At 48.9% G+C, this 14,357-nt stretch overlaps 1 protein-coding gene across 2 annotated transcripts in view; it reads right to left on the bottom strand.

Moving 5' to 3' along the window:
• Nucleotides 1–7,342: 7,342 nt before the first annotated feature.
• The window catches only part of LOC132833960 (myelin-associated glycoprotein-like), a 53,385-nt gene continuing 46,370 nt past the window's right edge, over nt 7,343–14,357 (bottom strand). For both annotated transcript variants that reach the window (XM_060852657.1, XM_060852660.1), the window contains 2 exons: nt 11,938–12,019; nt 7,343–7,760 (listed from right to left, as the gene is read on the bottom strand). In XM_060852657.1, the coding sequence (XP_060708640.1) occupies nt 7,518–7,760; nt 11,938–12,019 (325 nt within the window). In that variant the 3' untranslated portion in view covers nt 7,343–7,517. The remainder of the gene's footprint in view (nt 7,761–11,937; nt 12,020–14,357) is intronic.

The raw sequence follows: 14,357 nt of genomic DNA, 5'->3' as shown, positions 1-14,357 counted from the left end.
ACCAACATGTTCATTCAAAAAGATATGTAAATCACAGAACATTCAGAAGTTACATTCTCACGTGAACTTTAGTAACTGTGAATGGTGAACTCAGCCCAGACAATCACAAAGGCCAACCTCCCATCTATAGAATCCATCTCCCAGGCCCGTTGTCAAGGAAAGGCCGCCAGCATTCTCACAGATCCATCCCACCCTGGCAATGTTTTTCTACAACCTCTACCATTGGGGAGAAGGTACAGAAGCCTGAACACACACACCAGCCGATTTTGTAACAGTTTCTACCCTACTGTTGTTAGAATACTGAATGGACTGACAAACTCTTAACATTCGCCTGTACCTGTGTTTTTGTTTTTGCTGCTGTTTACCTATTATTTACCGACTTATGCTACTTAACTCTGTGATCTGCCTGCGTTGCTTGCAAGACAAAGCTTTTCACTGTGCCTCGGTACATGTGACAATAAATTCAATTCAATTCATATCTCTACTGACCGTGCTTGCTTCGATGAGGCCTGACTCAGTCATTGCGAATCTTCAGTCCCTCCCTGAGATAAAGGAGAGCTGGGGTCTAATCTCACACATCACATTTTCATAGCCACTGCATTAACTCAGAGAACAAGTCTTTAAGCCAACAAATCTATGAAGTTCCATTAACCTGTTCACACAATATTACCAAAAAGAGTTGTTTGTCAAATTGGACATGAATCCTTCATTCTTTCAAGTAACAATACAACAGTGAGCAGCTAGTCAAATGGATTCACAAAGCTGTGTGTTTAAAGACGCTACAGTCAGGTTAACAATCTATTTACAGAGAATGTGAGCACAGGTCATTTATTGGTTATTTTAACGGCACAATACTGAATTTAAAAAAACATTTTGATTGACCACTTTTCTCTCCCGATATAGCCAAACTCCAGGAGCAAAAATGTCCGCTTACTTCCAATTTGCAATTAGCCACTGCAAAATAGAAAATGGCTCCTATTTGTGTGTTGCCCTATGGAAGCAGACAGGTGTATGTATGGACACTTCCACAGAACATAGGAACAAGCCCTTCAGCGCACGATGTCTGTGTCCGACCATGGTATTTCCATTATTTTATTGTAAAACAGTACTCAGAATTAGAGGCTTGGAGATTGGATTCCAGAAGGTAGGGTGGACACAGCCAGCTGAAAGAAGGGGCAACAGCAGTGAAGCAATTACCTTGAGGCATGAACAGAATCATTTGAAAGACATATTAAGATTAGATTACTTACAATGTGGAAACAGGCCCTTCGGCCCAACAAGTCCACACCGACCCGCCGAAGCGCAACCCACCCATACCCCTACATTTACCCCTTACCTCACACTATGGGCAATTTAGTATGGCCAATTCACCTGACCCGCACATCTTTGGACTGTGGGAGGAAACCGGAGCACCCGGAGGAAACCCACGCAGACACGGGGAGAACGTGCAAACTCCACACAGTCAGTCGCCTGAGTCGGGAACTGAACCCGGGTCTCAGGCGCTGTGAGGCAGCAGTGCTAACCACTGTGCCACCGTGCCGCCCATATGTTGAGGTGTGCTGCAATGTAGTCGTCTTCCATCTAGTGGCAGTGGGTATAACTACAGATACCAAAACAAGAGGTGAGGAACTGACACTCTTCATCTCACATTTCAGAAAATAGAATCGCACAGTACACGAGACACCCTGTGGTCCACTTTCCCACACGAGGCCCCCGTAGCTTTGAATGTTCTGACACTTCCAGTTCTCACCCAAGTGCTTTTTAAAGATTGTGCGGTTTCCCACCTCGAGGAGAAAGTGAGGTCTGCAGATGCTGGAGATCAGAGCTGAAAATGTGTTGCTGGAAAAGTGCAGCAGGTCAGGCAGCATACAAGGAGTAGGAGAATCGATGTTTCGGGCACGAGCCCTTCTTCAGGAATGAGGAAAGTGTGTCCAGCAGGCTAAGATAAAAGGTAGGGAGGAGGGACTTGGGGGAGGGCCGTTGGAAATGCGATAGGTGGAAGGAGGTCAAGGTGAGGGTGATAGGCTGGAGTGGGGGTGGGGACGGAGAGGTCAGGAAGAAGATTGCAAGTTAGGAAGGCGGTGCTGAGTTCGAGGGATTTGACTGAGACAAGGTGAGAGGAGGGGAAATGAGGAAACTGGAGAAATCTAGGTTCATTCCTTGTGGTTGGAGGGTTCCCAGGCAGAAGATGAGGCGCTCTTCCTCCAACTATCATGTTGCTATGCGCTTGGGTCTCAGTCAGAGACCACCTCATTAAAAACAAAAAGAAGTGAAATGCACTCGGTCAAGATTTCAACGTGGGAGGTGACTTGTCCAACAGTCCCATCAGCTGGGATCGCAACAACCAAAAGGGTTGAGATAGAGAAGTGATATTTCAGTGAATACTGTCATCAAGTGACCATTGAGTTGCTTTTCCAATCTTTCCCTCCACCTATGGCATGAATGTTTCCTCTCTGTCTGTATGTGTGGGTAGTGGGAGATTTAAGACCATAAGACATAGGAGTGGAAGTAAGGCCATTCGGCCCATCAAGTCCACTCCGCCAATCAATCATGGCTGATGGGCATTTCAACTCCACTTACCCGCATTTTCCCCGTAGCCCTTAATTCCTTGTGACATCAAGAATTTATCAATCCCTGCCTTGAAGATATTTAGCGTTTCGGCCTCCATTGCACTCTGCGGCAATGAATTCCACAGGCTCACCACTCTCTGGCTGAAGAAATGTCCCCGCATTTCTGTTCTGAATTGACCCCCTCTAATTCTAAGGCTGTGTCCACGGGTCCTAGTCCCCTCGCCAAACGGAAACAATTTCCTAGCATCCACCCTTTCCAAGCCATGTATTATCTTGTAAGTTTCTATTAACTCTCCCCTTAATCTTCTAAACTCCAATGAATACAATCCCAGAATCCTCAGCCTTTCCTCATATGTTAGACCAACCATTCCAGGGATCATCCGTGTAAATCTCCGCTGGACACGCTCCAGTGCCAGTATGTCCTTCTTGAGGTGTGGGGACCAAACTGGACACAGTACTCCAAATGGGGCCAAACCAGAGCTTTAGAAAGTCTCAGTCGCACAACGATGCCTTTATAAATATTTTCTATTTATAAGGGGCTTTGAGTTTTAAGCAATTGAGATATATGTTGACAGTTCATAATTGTTTATCCAAAGCTAGAATCTACTTATTTATAATAAATAGTCATCCTTATGTCAAGACACCTCGTTTGTGCTTTTCTATTGTGGCATTTCAATAGACAGGTACATTGGAAAATATTACTTCCCCATATAAAAGCTTGAACATTTTGCGACAACTCCAGAGATAATGAGGCTTGATTTCCAGTGTCCTGACCCAGTGAGACATAAAATCTGGTTTCTATTTATTTCTTCTGTTGTATAATAAACTTCTGTTCTGTTGTTAAGGACAATCTATCCCCTCAGTGTGATTCAGCACCACATTAGCACGCGATCTATCAATCCAGGTTTCACTCTGAGACCTGACTTGTCTGGCAGATGCATCAGCTGGGATCATAAGTGAGAGATTTTTACCTGGATCTAAAATTTTTAAATTTAAGAGGGATCTGTGCATTGAGTTGCTAGATGAGTTCAAAATTGATCCTCCTGAACACAGCGATTAGATTAATTCCCTACAGTGGGGAACAGGCCCTTCGGCCCAACAAGTCCACACCGACCCTCCGAAGAGTAACCCACCCAGACCCATTTCCCTCTGACTAATGCACCTAACATATGGGCAATTTAACATGGCCAATTCATCTGAACTGTACGTGGAAAACAGAGCACCCAGAGGAGAACGTGCAAACTCCACACGGACAGTCACCTGAGGCGGGAGTCGAACCCAGGTCCCTAGCGCTGTGAGGCAGCAGTGCTAACCATTGTGCCACCGTGCCACCCCTATAGGCACACAAAATGATACAGGGTACTCTCAATGTGAAGACAGGTCTTTGTTTCCATTGAGAGTGTGCGCTGGTCATAGACAAATGCATCAGTTGAATTGGCCACGCTAACTTGCCTGTACTGTTAGCTGCATTAGTCAGGGGTGAATGTAGGGAAATGGGTCTGGGTGGGTTGCTCTTTGGAGGGTTGGTGTGAACTTGTTGGGCCAAAGGGCCTGTTTCCACACTGTAGGGAATCTAATCTAATATAATCTGCAGCATGCAGGTTGGTAACGTCAAATTTGATTTTCCCTCTCGTTGGTTCCCTCACCAATTGCTGCAGAGCCAGGTTCACCCAGTTCAGTCAATAGTGGACTGTTGCCAAACCACTTTTGCTGCTGTACATTGAAGTCTGTCCACCAGAGTAGATTCTGTGGCAAGGCTACCCTCAGTGCTTACTGCAAATGCTACTCAGCTTGGAAGAGCACTGGTTCATCGGCTAAGGGAGAGTAGTTGGTGGTAATGAACAGGTCTGTATACCACCTCAGACCTCAGATGGTGTCAGTGACAGTGTGTGTCAGCTACAATGCCCTGGGGTAGCCTGTTATCTGACAGGGCTGAAAATGTGTTGCTGGAAAAGCGCAGCAGGTCAGGCAGCATCCAAGGAACAGGGGATTCGGTGTAGGTCAGGAAGAATTTGCCATTCTTGTTTTCAGAGCTGTGATTGATGTCTATTGGTCAGTCTGGTTTCTGAGGTGTTTTAGCCATTCGATATTTCTGAGTGCTTTACTCTCTGAAATAGCCCAGTGCTTAAGAGTCAATAACATTGCCCTTGTATAAATTCCAGCACATTTTCTTCCCAAAGGACATTATCGAACAAGATGAGCTTATATGGCGATGACAAAGACGGGACTGTAAGACCATAAGGTGTAGAAACAGCAGGAGACCATTCCCTGTTGTTACCCGCTCATGAGTAGACGTTTAATTCCAAATTTGATTTGGAATTGAAACTTCACCATCTTTAACAAAGTCAGGTCATTTTTTTTTCTTTTTTTGTTTTTTTTTCTTTGCCAGTGACAAGCAGTGCCCTTCACATCAAAGGGCAATGCTGTGTGATCAAACAGGGGAATCTCCTGATCTTTCTTTTTTTAAAATTCTTTTTCCTTTTTTTGATACTTAACCCCCACACTACCGCCTAACTGCGGTAGTGCTTATTTTTTCCCCAGCACCCATGGTGTGTGTGTGTGTGTGTGTGTCACAAGGTGCACAAATCTTTATTTAATTTCCACCACCAGGAAGATAGGGAAACACCCAAGTGCCCAGTGACAAGCAGTGACCTTTACATCAAAGGGCAATGCTGTGTGATCAAACAGTGAAGTGGAGGGCAGGGACTAAATCAAAATAGAGTTGGAGGGGGAAAGATGCACTCCACTCCCTGCGGCGCCCACCTCTCCCTGAACAACCCCAGGGTGTTGGTGGACACCACGTGCTCCTTCTCCAAGGACACCCGGGCTCTAACGTAACCGCGGAAGAGGGGCAGGCAGTCGGCCCTAACGACCCCCTCCACGACCAGTTGCCTGGACCTGTTTATGGCTAGTTTGGCCAGGCCCTGGAGCAGAACCACGAGGTGGTCTTCAGACCTGCCCTCCCTCCTCCGCACCGGGTGCCCGAATATCAGGAGCGTGGGACTGAAGTGCAACCAAAATCAGAGGAGGAGCTTTTTAAGAAAGTCAAAAAGGGAGTGCAAACGCCCACATGCAATATACACGTGGTCCACAGACTCCACAGCGCCACAGAACAAGCAGTTGGGCTGGGAGTCCGTGAACCACTGCAATCTGCGGTTGCAGGGGACTACTGCATGCAGCACCCTCCACCCCAGATCCCCGAGAGAAAGGGGGCAGACACCCGCGTAGAGAGCCCTCCACTGGGGATCCTCACCGCCCCATGGCAAATGGGCACGCTAAGGCGTGTCCGGACTGTGGATGACGGAGAAGAGGTGGACGGTGTGCAGCAGCAGTCTGTACAGGGCCCGCCTTTTCACCCCCGAAAGGAAACAAAATTAAAATTTCAGAGGTGGCTCAGGTTGTGGGGCACAGGCTCCCACGGGAAGTACGGGACCTTGGGGCCAATGTGAAATACTGTCCAGGCTGGGCTAAGCGCGGACAGGATTCCACCACACACCTGAGCGTCCTCCAACTGGTGCACTACGTCAGGTCCGAGCACTGCCGTTTTAAGGCGTCAGATGGCGGTGGCCACGTACCGGGCGTCTACCGCTGCCCTGCTCGCTACGTCCTGCGGCAGTGTCCAGCCCAGGCCCCCGGCACCCAGCATGTCCCCGACCCTGGTCACCCTCGCCACCACGGCCCTCCCCTCTGACAGCCAGTCGAACTCGCGAGCACGGAGGTGCGGATTCCTGAGCAACGGCTCCCTGACAACAGCCGCTACTCCTGCCGGAGGGTAGGCGCGGCGCGATTCGACCATGTTCCAGACAGTGATCAGGTCCTGGTAAAAGATAGGCAGCACCTTGAGGGCAGTCAGGTCATTTAATCCCAGTCCTTCTGTCATTGGCCCCTTCTGTATATATAAACTTGCAAACTGCCTGACTGACAATTGGTTCTGAATTCCCACATTCCTGGAGGGAACAAGTTTTTGTTTTCTGATCTACCCCTTTTCCCTAATCTCATGAATAGCTCACCTCAAAGTTTTCCAATGTATATTTAAAAAAAGCCACTTACAGAGTATGAAACTATAATCATGTGTTATCCCTTATTAACACACAAATTGGGCAGCACGGTGACACAGTGGTTAGCACTGCTGCCTCACAGCGCTAGAGACCCGGGTTCAATTCCCGCCTCAGGCGACTGACTGTGTGGAGTTTGCACATTCTCCCCGTGTCTGCGTGGGTTTCCTCCGGGTGTTCCGATTTTCTCCCACAGTCCAAAGATGTGCAGGTCAGGTGAATTGGCCATGCTAAATTGCCCGTAGTGTTGGGTGAAGGGGTAAATGTAGGGGTATGGGTGGGTTGCGCTTCGGCGGGTCGGTGTGGAGTTTTTGGGCCGAAGGGCCTGTTTCCACACTGTAAGTAATCTAATCTACATTAGAAAGACAAATCCATGCCTGAGTCCACATTCACAAACAATAATCAGATATTGTAAAGCTTCATCACAATTGCTTTTTTGACAAGATTACATTCCCTACAGTGTGGAAACAGGCCCTTCGGCCCAACAAGTCCACACTGACCCGCCGAACAGCAACCCACCCAGACCCATTTCCCTACATTTACCCCTTCGCCTAACACTACTGGCAATTTAGCCTGGTCAATTCACCCTAACCCGCACATCTTTGGATTGTGGGAGGAAACCGGAGCTCCCAGAGGAAACCCACGCAGACACGTCAGTCGCCTGAGGCTGGAATTGAACCTGAGACCTTGGTGCTGTGAGCCACTTTGCTTATATCTGCGAAATTACACACAATTCATAAACTTCATACAATCTCTGATAACGTGAAAAAGATGCAGCACTTGGAAAGCATATTCAGAGTGAACACCAAAGCTGGGCAGCGCCACTTTCTCTTCATTATTCAACCACATTGACTGCACACATCCCTCACAGCCCTCTCCCTGCTTTTCTCTCTCAGTTTGGCTGGAATCTGATCTGTGCATATTCCGTGTCCTCACCCCTCTGCACAGCCCCATCACTGCTGGGTAACTTTGTGTAGTTGATGCTGGCATAGAGAAGGTCTTTAGTGCTCCCAGGGTGTGCAGTGTCTCTTCCCACTGGACCCTCGAAGACATTCCCGGGAGCTGGAGTTTCACCCCCTCTAGCTGGGTCCCTGGTTGTATTTTGCAAGTCAGTTACCACCATGTTGTGTGAAACCTGCAGAGGAACGGGAACATTATTCATCAGCAGGGACAGGTCTAAACTTTAGCGATAGTCAGTTGTGCTTCAGTGGGTTTAACCTTCCCTTTCTTACCTTGGAGGCTACAGTTCACTGTTCACAGAGACTGAACGTCCCAAATGCTCCTCAGCTACTGAAGACCTTTACTTACGGAGCTACAGTCATTGACATACAGCAGTCCAGCTGAGAGTGGTGCTGGAAAAGCACAGCAGGTCAGGCAGCTTCCCAGGAATAGGAATATCGACATTCCCGGGCAAAAGCCCTTCATCAAGAATAGAGGCAGGGGGCCTGCAGGATGGAGAGATAAATGAGAGAAGGGGCTGGGGGTGGGGAGAGGGCAGATAAGAGTACGATAGGTGAATGAGGGTGGGGATGGGGGAGGTAGTAAAGAGTACGATAGGTGAATGGGGGTGGGGATGGAGGTGATAGGTCAGAAGGGAGGGTGGGGGAAGGTAGTAGAATGGGTGGATGGGGGTGGGGTTGGAGGTGATAGGTCAGAGAGGAGGGTGGGGGAAGGTAGTAAAGAGTACGATAGGGGGATGGGGGCGATAGGTCAGGGGGGAGGGTGGGGGAAGGTAGTAAAGTGTACAATGGGTGGATGGGGGTGTGGATGGAAGTGATAGGTCAGAGGGAGGGTGGGGGAAGGTAGTAAAGTGTACAGTGGGTTAATGGGGGTGGGGATGGGGGTGATAGGTCAGAGGGGAGGTTGGGGGAAGGTAGTAAAGAGTACAATAGGTGAATGGTGGTGGGGATGGAGGTGATAGGACAGAGGGAGGGTGGGGGGAGATAGCAAAGAGTACGATAGGTGGATGGGGGTGGGGATGGAGGCGATAGGTCAGAGAGGAGGGTGGGGGAAGGTAATAAAGAGTACGATAGGGGGATGGGGGTGGGGGTGGGGATGGGGGTGATAGGTCAGAGGGGAGGGTGGGGGAAGGTAGTAAAGAGTACAATAGGGGGGTGGGGGTGGGGATGGAGTGATAGGACAGAGGGAGAGTGGGGGAAGGTAATAAAGAGTACGATAGGTGGGTGGGGGTGGGGATGGGGGTGATAGGTCAGAGGGGAGGGTGGGGTAGGTAGTAAAGAGTACGATAGGGGGATGGGGGTGGGGATGGAGATAATATGTCAGAGGGGAGGGTTGGGGAAGGTAGTAAAGAGTACAATAGGGGGATGGGGTTGGGGACGGAGATGATATGTCAGAGGGGAGGGTGGGGGATGGTAGCAAAGAGTATGATAGGTGGATGGGGTTGGGGATAGGGATGATAGGTCAGAGGGGAGAGTGGGGGAAGGTAGTAAGGAGTACGATAGGTGGGTGGGGGTGGGGATGGGGTGATAGGTCAGAGAGGAGGGTGGGGGGAGGTAGTAAAGAGTACAATAGTGTATGGGGGTGGGGATGGAGGTGATAGGTCAGAGAGGAGGGTGGGGGAAGGTAGTAAAGAGTACGGTAGGTGGATGGGGGTGGGGCTGGAGGTGATAGGTCAGAGGGGAGGGTGGGGGAAGGTAGTAAAGAGTACAATATGGGGGTGGGGGTGATAGGCCAGAGGGGAGTGTGGGGGAAGGTAGTAAAGAGTACAATGGGTGAATGGGGGTGGGGATGGAGGTGATAGGATAGAGAGGAGGGTGGGGGGAGGTAGTAAAGAGTATGGTAGGTGGATGGGGGTGGGGATGGAGGTAATAGGTCAGAGGGGAGGGTGGGGTAGGTAGTAAAGTGTACAATGGGTGGATGGGGGTGGGGATGAAGATGATATGTCAGAGGGAGGGTGGGGGTAGGTGGTAAAGAGTACAATAGTGGATGGGGGTGGGGATGGGGGTGATATGTCAGAGGGGAGGGTGGGGGAAGGTAGTAAAGAGTATAATGGGGGGTGGGGATGGGGGTGATAGATCAGAGGGAGGGTGGGGGAAGGTAGTAAAGAGTACGATAGGTGGATGGAGTTGGGGATGGGGGTGATAGATCAGAGGGAGGGTGGGGGAAGGTAGTAAAGAGTACGATAGGTGGATGGAGTTGGGGATGGGGGTGATAGATCAGAGGGAGGGTGGGGGAAGGTAGTAAAGAGTACGATAGGTGGATGGGGGTGGGGATGGAGGTGATAAGTCAGAGATGAGATTGGGGGGAGGTAGTAAAGAGTACAGTAGGTGGATGGGGGTGGGGATGGAGGTGATAGGTCAGAGAGGAGGGTGGGGGAAGGTAGTAAAGAGTACAGTGCGTTAATGGGGGTGGGGATGGGGGTGATAGGTCAGAGGGAGGGTGGGGGAAGGTAGTAAAGTGTACAGTGGGTTAATGGGGGTGGGGATGGGGGTGATAGGTCAGAGGGGAGGTTGGGGGAAGGTAGTAAAGAGTACAATAGGTGAATGGTGGTGGGGATGGAGGTGATAGGACAGAGGGAGGGTGGGGGGAGATAGCAAAGAGTACGATAGGTGGATGGGGGTGGGGATGGAGGCGATAGGTCAGAGAGGAGGGTGGGGGAAGGTAATAAAGAGTACGATAGGGGGATGGGCGTGAGGATGGAGGTGATAGGTCAGAGGGGAGGGTGGGCGAAGGTAGTAAAGAGTATGATAGGTGGATGGGGTGGGGATGGAGGTGATAGGTCAGAGAGAAGGGTGGGGGGAGGTAGTAAAGAGTACAGTGGGTTAATGGGGGTGGGGATGGAGGTGATAGGTCCGAGGAGAGGGTGGGGGGTAGGTAGTAGAGAGTACGATAGGGGGAATGGGGGTGGGGATGGAGGTGATAGGTGAGAGGGGAGGGTGGGAAGGGAAATTAGCAGGGAGGACAGGACGTGGGGACAGTCCTGAGCTGGAAGGCTGGAGCTGAGGTGAGGTGGGGGGAGGGGAAATGAGGAAACTGGTGAAGTCCACATTGATGCCCTCGGGTTGAAGTGTTCCGAGGCGGAAGATGAGGTGTTCTTCCTCCAGGTTGGTGCAGCTACCGTTCCCACGGCCATTGATATACAGCGGCCAATGTACACATAGCAAATGGCACAACAGCAGGGCTAACTCATCTCATTATATTTATTTAATGCTCTTTTATTTGAGGGAGATAATGATAGGCCCCAGGGCCCTGTGGAAAACTGCTCCCTGGTTCACTTCCAAATACACGTGATGGGATCTTTAACAGCTCCAGAGGGCACATGGTGTGGTTAAATGTATCATCTGAAAAATGGCACCTCAAACAATGGAATATTCTTACAATTTACCGGCACATTTGGGTTAAATTATTGCACAGCTTCGTAAGTGTTATTCACAGACCAGTGGATTTAACCTTCTTCATTTTTCTCTCTCTCCCTATCTCTCTGTCATACCCTGTGTCACCTCTCTCTCTCTCTCTCTCTCTCTCTCTCCCCCCCACCTCCTAGCCTATGCCCTTTCTCATCTCTGAGTTAGAGTGGTATAATTTGAGTCTCAAATTTACATTTGAGTTCTCCTATTCCCTTCCATGATTGTTCCAAACCACCTTCACAGCCAGCACCTTTTTGAACAGTATTCCCTGTTGCAATGTAGGATGCGCAGCTGCAGTTTATGCACAGTGCGATCCCATAGGCAGCTATGGAATAAACCGTTCACATCAACCAACATTTGAACAACGAATCAGAGAACTGCAGCTGCTGGTAGTCTGAAACAACAACGAAACATGTTGCTGGAGAAACTTAGTATGTCTGGCAGCATCTGTGCTGAGACAGCGGTGTACGTTTTTGAGTCCAGTGACCCTACAGAACAGGGTCAGCACCCCCCACACTGACCCGCTGACAGTGCAGCACTTCCTCGGTACTGACCCTCTGATGGTGTTGTCAGGTTACGTTTCATTTGTGGAATTGTTACTAACCCCATGAATCTTTGACTCTGAGAAAGAGAAGGTGCGAGTGCTGCTCACTGAGCCATTGCCTACTTTGATAACAATCCATGTGTCATCTGCCTGGGAACCTGGGATACGTTACCCATTTCACCCCTGGTTTGACAGATTCGATCTTTACCGATCTCTCTCTCTCTCTCTCTCTCTCTCTTTGTCTCTCTCTCTCTCTCCTGTACAAAATTCCATCATTGTTGGGCAGCTTCAAAAAGGTAATGTGGGCGGATGGAAAGTCCTTGGGTTTATCGGTTGCAACATGTTGTATTGTCTAAACGCAGAGCTTGAAGGTTTGGAGGGAGTGTAAACGGTTTCTGTACCTGGTGTGTCACAGCATCTGGAGGGTAGGTCACTGCGATGTCACTGACCTTTGAAGCTGTCTCCTCAGTCACTGTCTTTCTCCTGCAATAATACCATATCACAGTGTGGTTATTATATATCAGAGAGTCAGGGCAAGCACAGACGCAGTTAGACATTTGCAAGGTCCTGGCGAAGGTGCCTTCACCTCCCTATCAGGCAGGGTGTTCCAGATCACCACAACTCATAGCTGGTCATAGAACATCGACCAATGCAGCACAGTACAGACCCTTCGGCCCTTATGTTGTGCTGGCCTTTTATCCTACTTTATCATCAGACTATCCCACATATCTTTCATTTTACTATTGTCCATGTGCCTATCCAAGAGTTGTTTAAATGTCCCTAATGTGTCTGACTCTACTACCACCGGTGGCAGTGCATTCCACACCCTCACCCTCTCTGTGTAAAGCACCTACCTCTGACATCTCCCCTAAACATTCCTCCAATCACCTTCAAATTATGCTCCCTTGTGATAGCCATTTCTGCCTTTGGAAAAAGTCTCTGACTATCCACTCTATCTATACCTCTCAACATCTTGTACACCTCTATCAAGTCACCTCTCATTCTGCTTTGCTCCAATGAGGAAAGCTCTAGCTCCCTCAACCTTTCTTCATAAGACATGCTGTCCACACCCTCTCTAAAGCTTCCACAGCCTTCCTATAATGAAATAGCCAGAACTGAACACAATATTCCAAGTATGGTCTAACCAGGGCTCCATGGAGCTGTAGCATAACCTTGCGGCTCTTAAACTCAATTCCCCTTTTAATGACAGCCAATACACCATATGCCTTAACAACCTTATCAACTTGGGTGGCAACTTTGAGGGATCTATGGACATGGATGTCAAAATCCCTTTGTTCCTCCACACTGCCAAGAGTCCTGCTTTTAACTATATAATCTGCATTCAAATTCGACCTTCCAAAATGAATCACTTCACACTTTTCCAGATTGAACTCTCAGCCCAGCTCTGCGTCCTGTCAATGTCCCATTGCAACCTCCAACAGCCCTCCACACTCTCCACTACCCCACCAACTTTCGTGTCATCGGCAAACTTACTAACCCACCCGTCCACTTCCTCATCCAAGTCATTTATAAAAAGCACAAAGAGCAGAGGTCCCCGACCAGATCCCGAAGGAAAACCCTCTGTCTTCGATGGGCCAGCCATTTCTGAATCCAGACAGCCAAATTTCCCAGTATCCCATGCCTCCTTACTTTCTGAATGAGTCTACCGTGGAGAACCTGATAAAACGCCTTGCTAAAATCCATATACATCACATCCACTGCTCTAACATCATCAACATATTTTGAAACATCCTCAAAGAATTCAGTAAGGCTAATGAGACATGACCTGCCCCTCAGAAACCCACACTGACTTTTTCTCATCAAACTATGATGCCACCCATTTGCCACCCAGTTGCCACCCAGGTAAATAGTGCTGTGAAAAAGGCATATGGCGTGCTGGCTTTTATTGGTAGAGGAATTGACTTCCGGAGTCCTGAGGTCTTGTTGCAGTTGTATAAGACTGGTGCGGCCGCATCTGGAGTATTGTGTGCAGTTTTGGTCACCATACTATCGGAAGGATGTGGAGGCACTGGAACGGGTGCAGAGGAGGTTTACCAGGATGTTGCCTGGTATGGTAGGAAGATCGTATGAGGAAAGGCTGATGCACTTGGGGCTGTTTTCATTGGAGAAAAGAAGGTTTGGGGTGACTTGATAGAGGTATACAAGATGATTAGGGGTTTAGATAGGGTTGACCATGAGAACCTTTTTCCATGTATGGAATCAGATATTAAGAGGGGGCATGGCTTTAAATTAAGGGGTGGTAGGTATAGGACTGATGTTAGGGGTAGATTCTTTACTCAGCAAGTCGTGAGTTCATGGAATGCCCTGCCAGTAATAGTGGTGGACTCTCCCTCTTTATAGGCATTTAAACGGGCATTGGATAGACGTATGGAGGAAAGTGGGCTAGTGTAGGTTAGGTGGGCTTGGATTGGCGCAACATCGAGGGCTGAAGGGCCTGTACTGCGCTGTATTTTTCTATGTTCTATGGTTTTCCAAGTATTCATAAATCCTGTCTCTCAGAATCCCCTCCAATATTTTGCCCAGTACTGATGTAAGGCTGGCCTGTAATTCCCAGGGTTATCCCTATTCCCTTTCTTGAACAAGGGAATAACATTTGCCACCCTTTAAGCATCTGGTACTACTCCAGCGGACAGTGAGGATGCAAAGATCATCACCAAAGTTGCAGCAATCTCTTCCCTCACTTCCTGTAGTGACCTGGGGTATATCCAGTCTGAACCAGGGGACTTACCTATCCTTGTATTTTTCAAACTTTTGAGCACATCCTCTTCCTTAACATCAAACCAGTTCTAGCATCTCAGTC

Source organism: Hemiscyllium ocellatum, chromosome 38 (assembly GCF_020745735.1).
Source record: "Hemiscyllium ocellatum isolate sHemOce1 chromosome 38, sHemOce1.pat.X.cur, whole genome shotgun sequence".
Taxonomy (NCBI): domain Eukaryota; kingdom Metazoa; phylum Chordata; class Chondrichthyes; order Orectolobiformes; family Hemiscylliidae; genus Hemiscyllium; species Hemiscyllium ocellatum.
The sequence above is the reverse complement of the archived record's forward strand: the minus strand, read 5'-3'. Positions and strand labels throughout refer to the sequence as shown.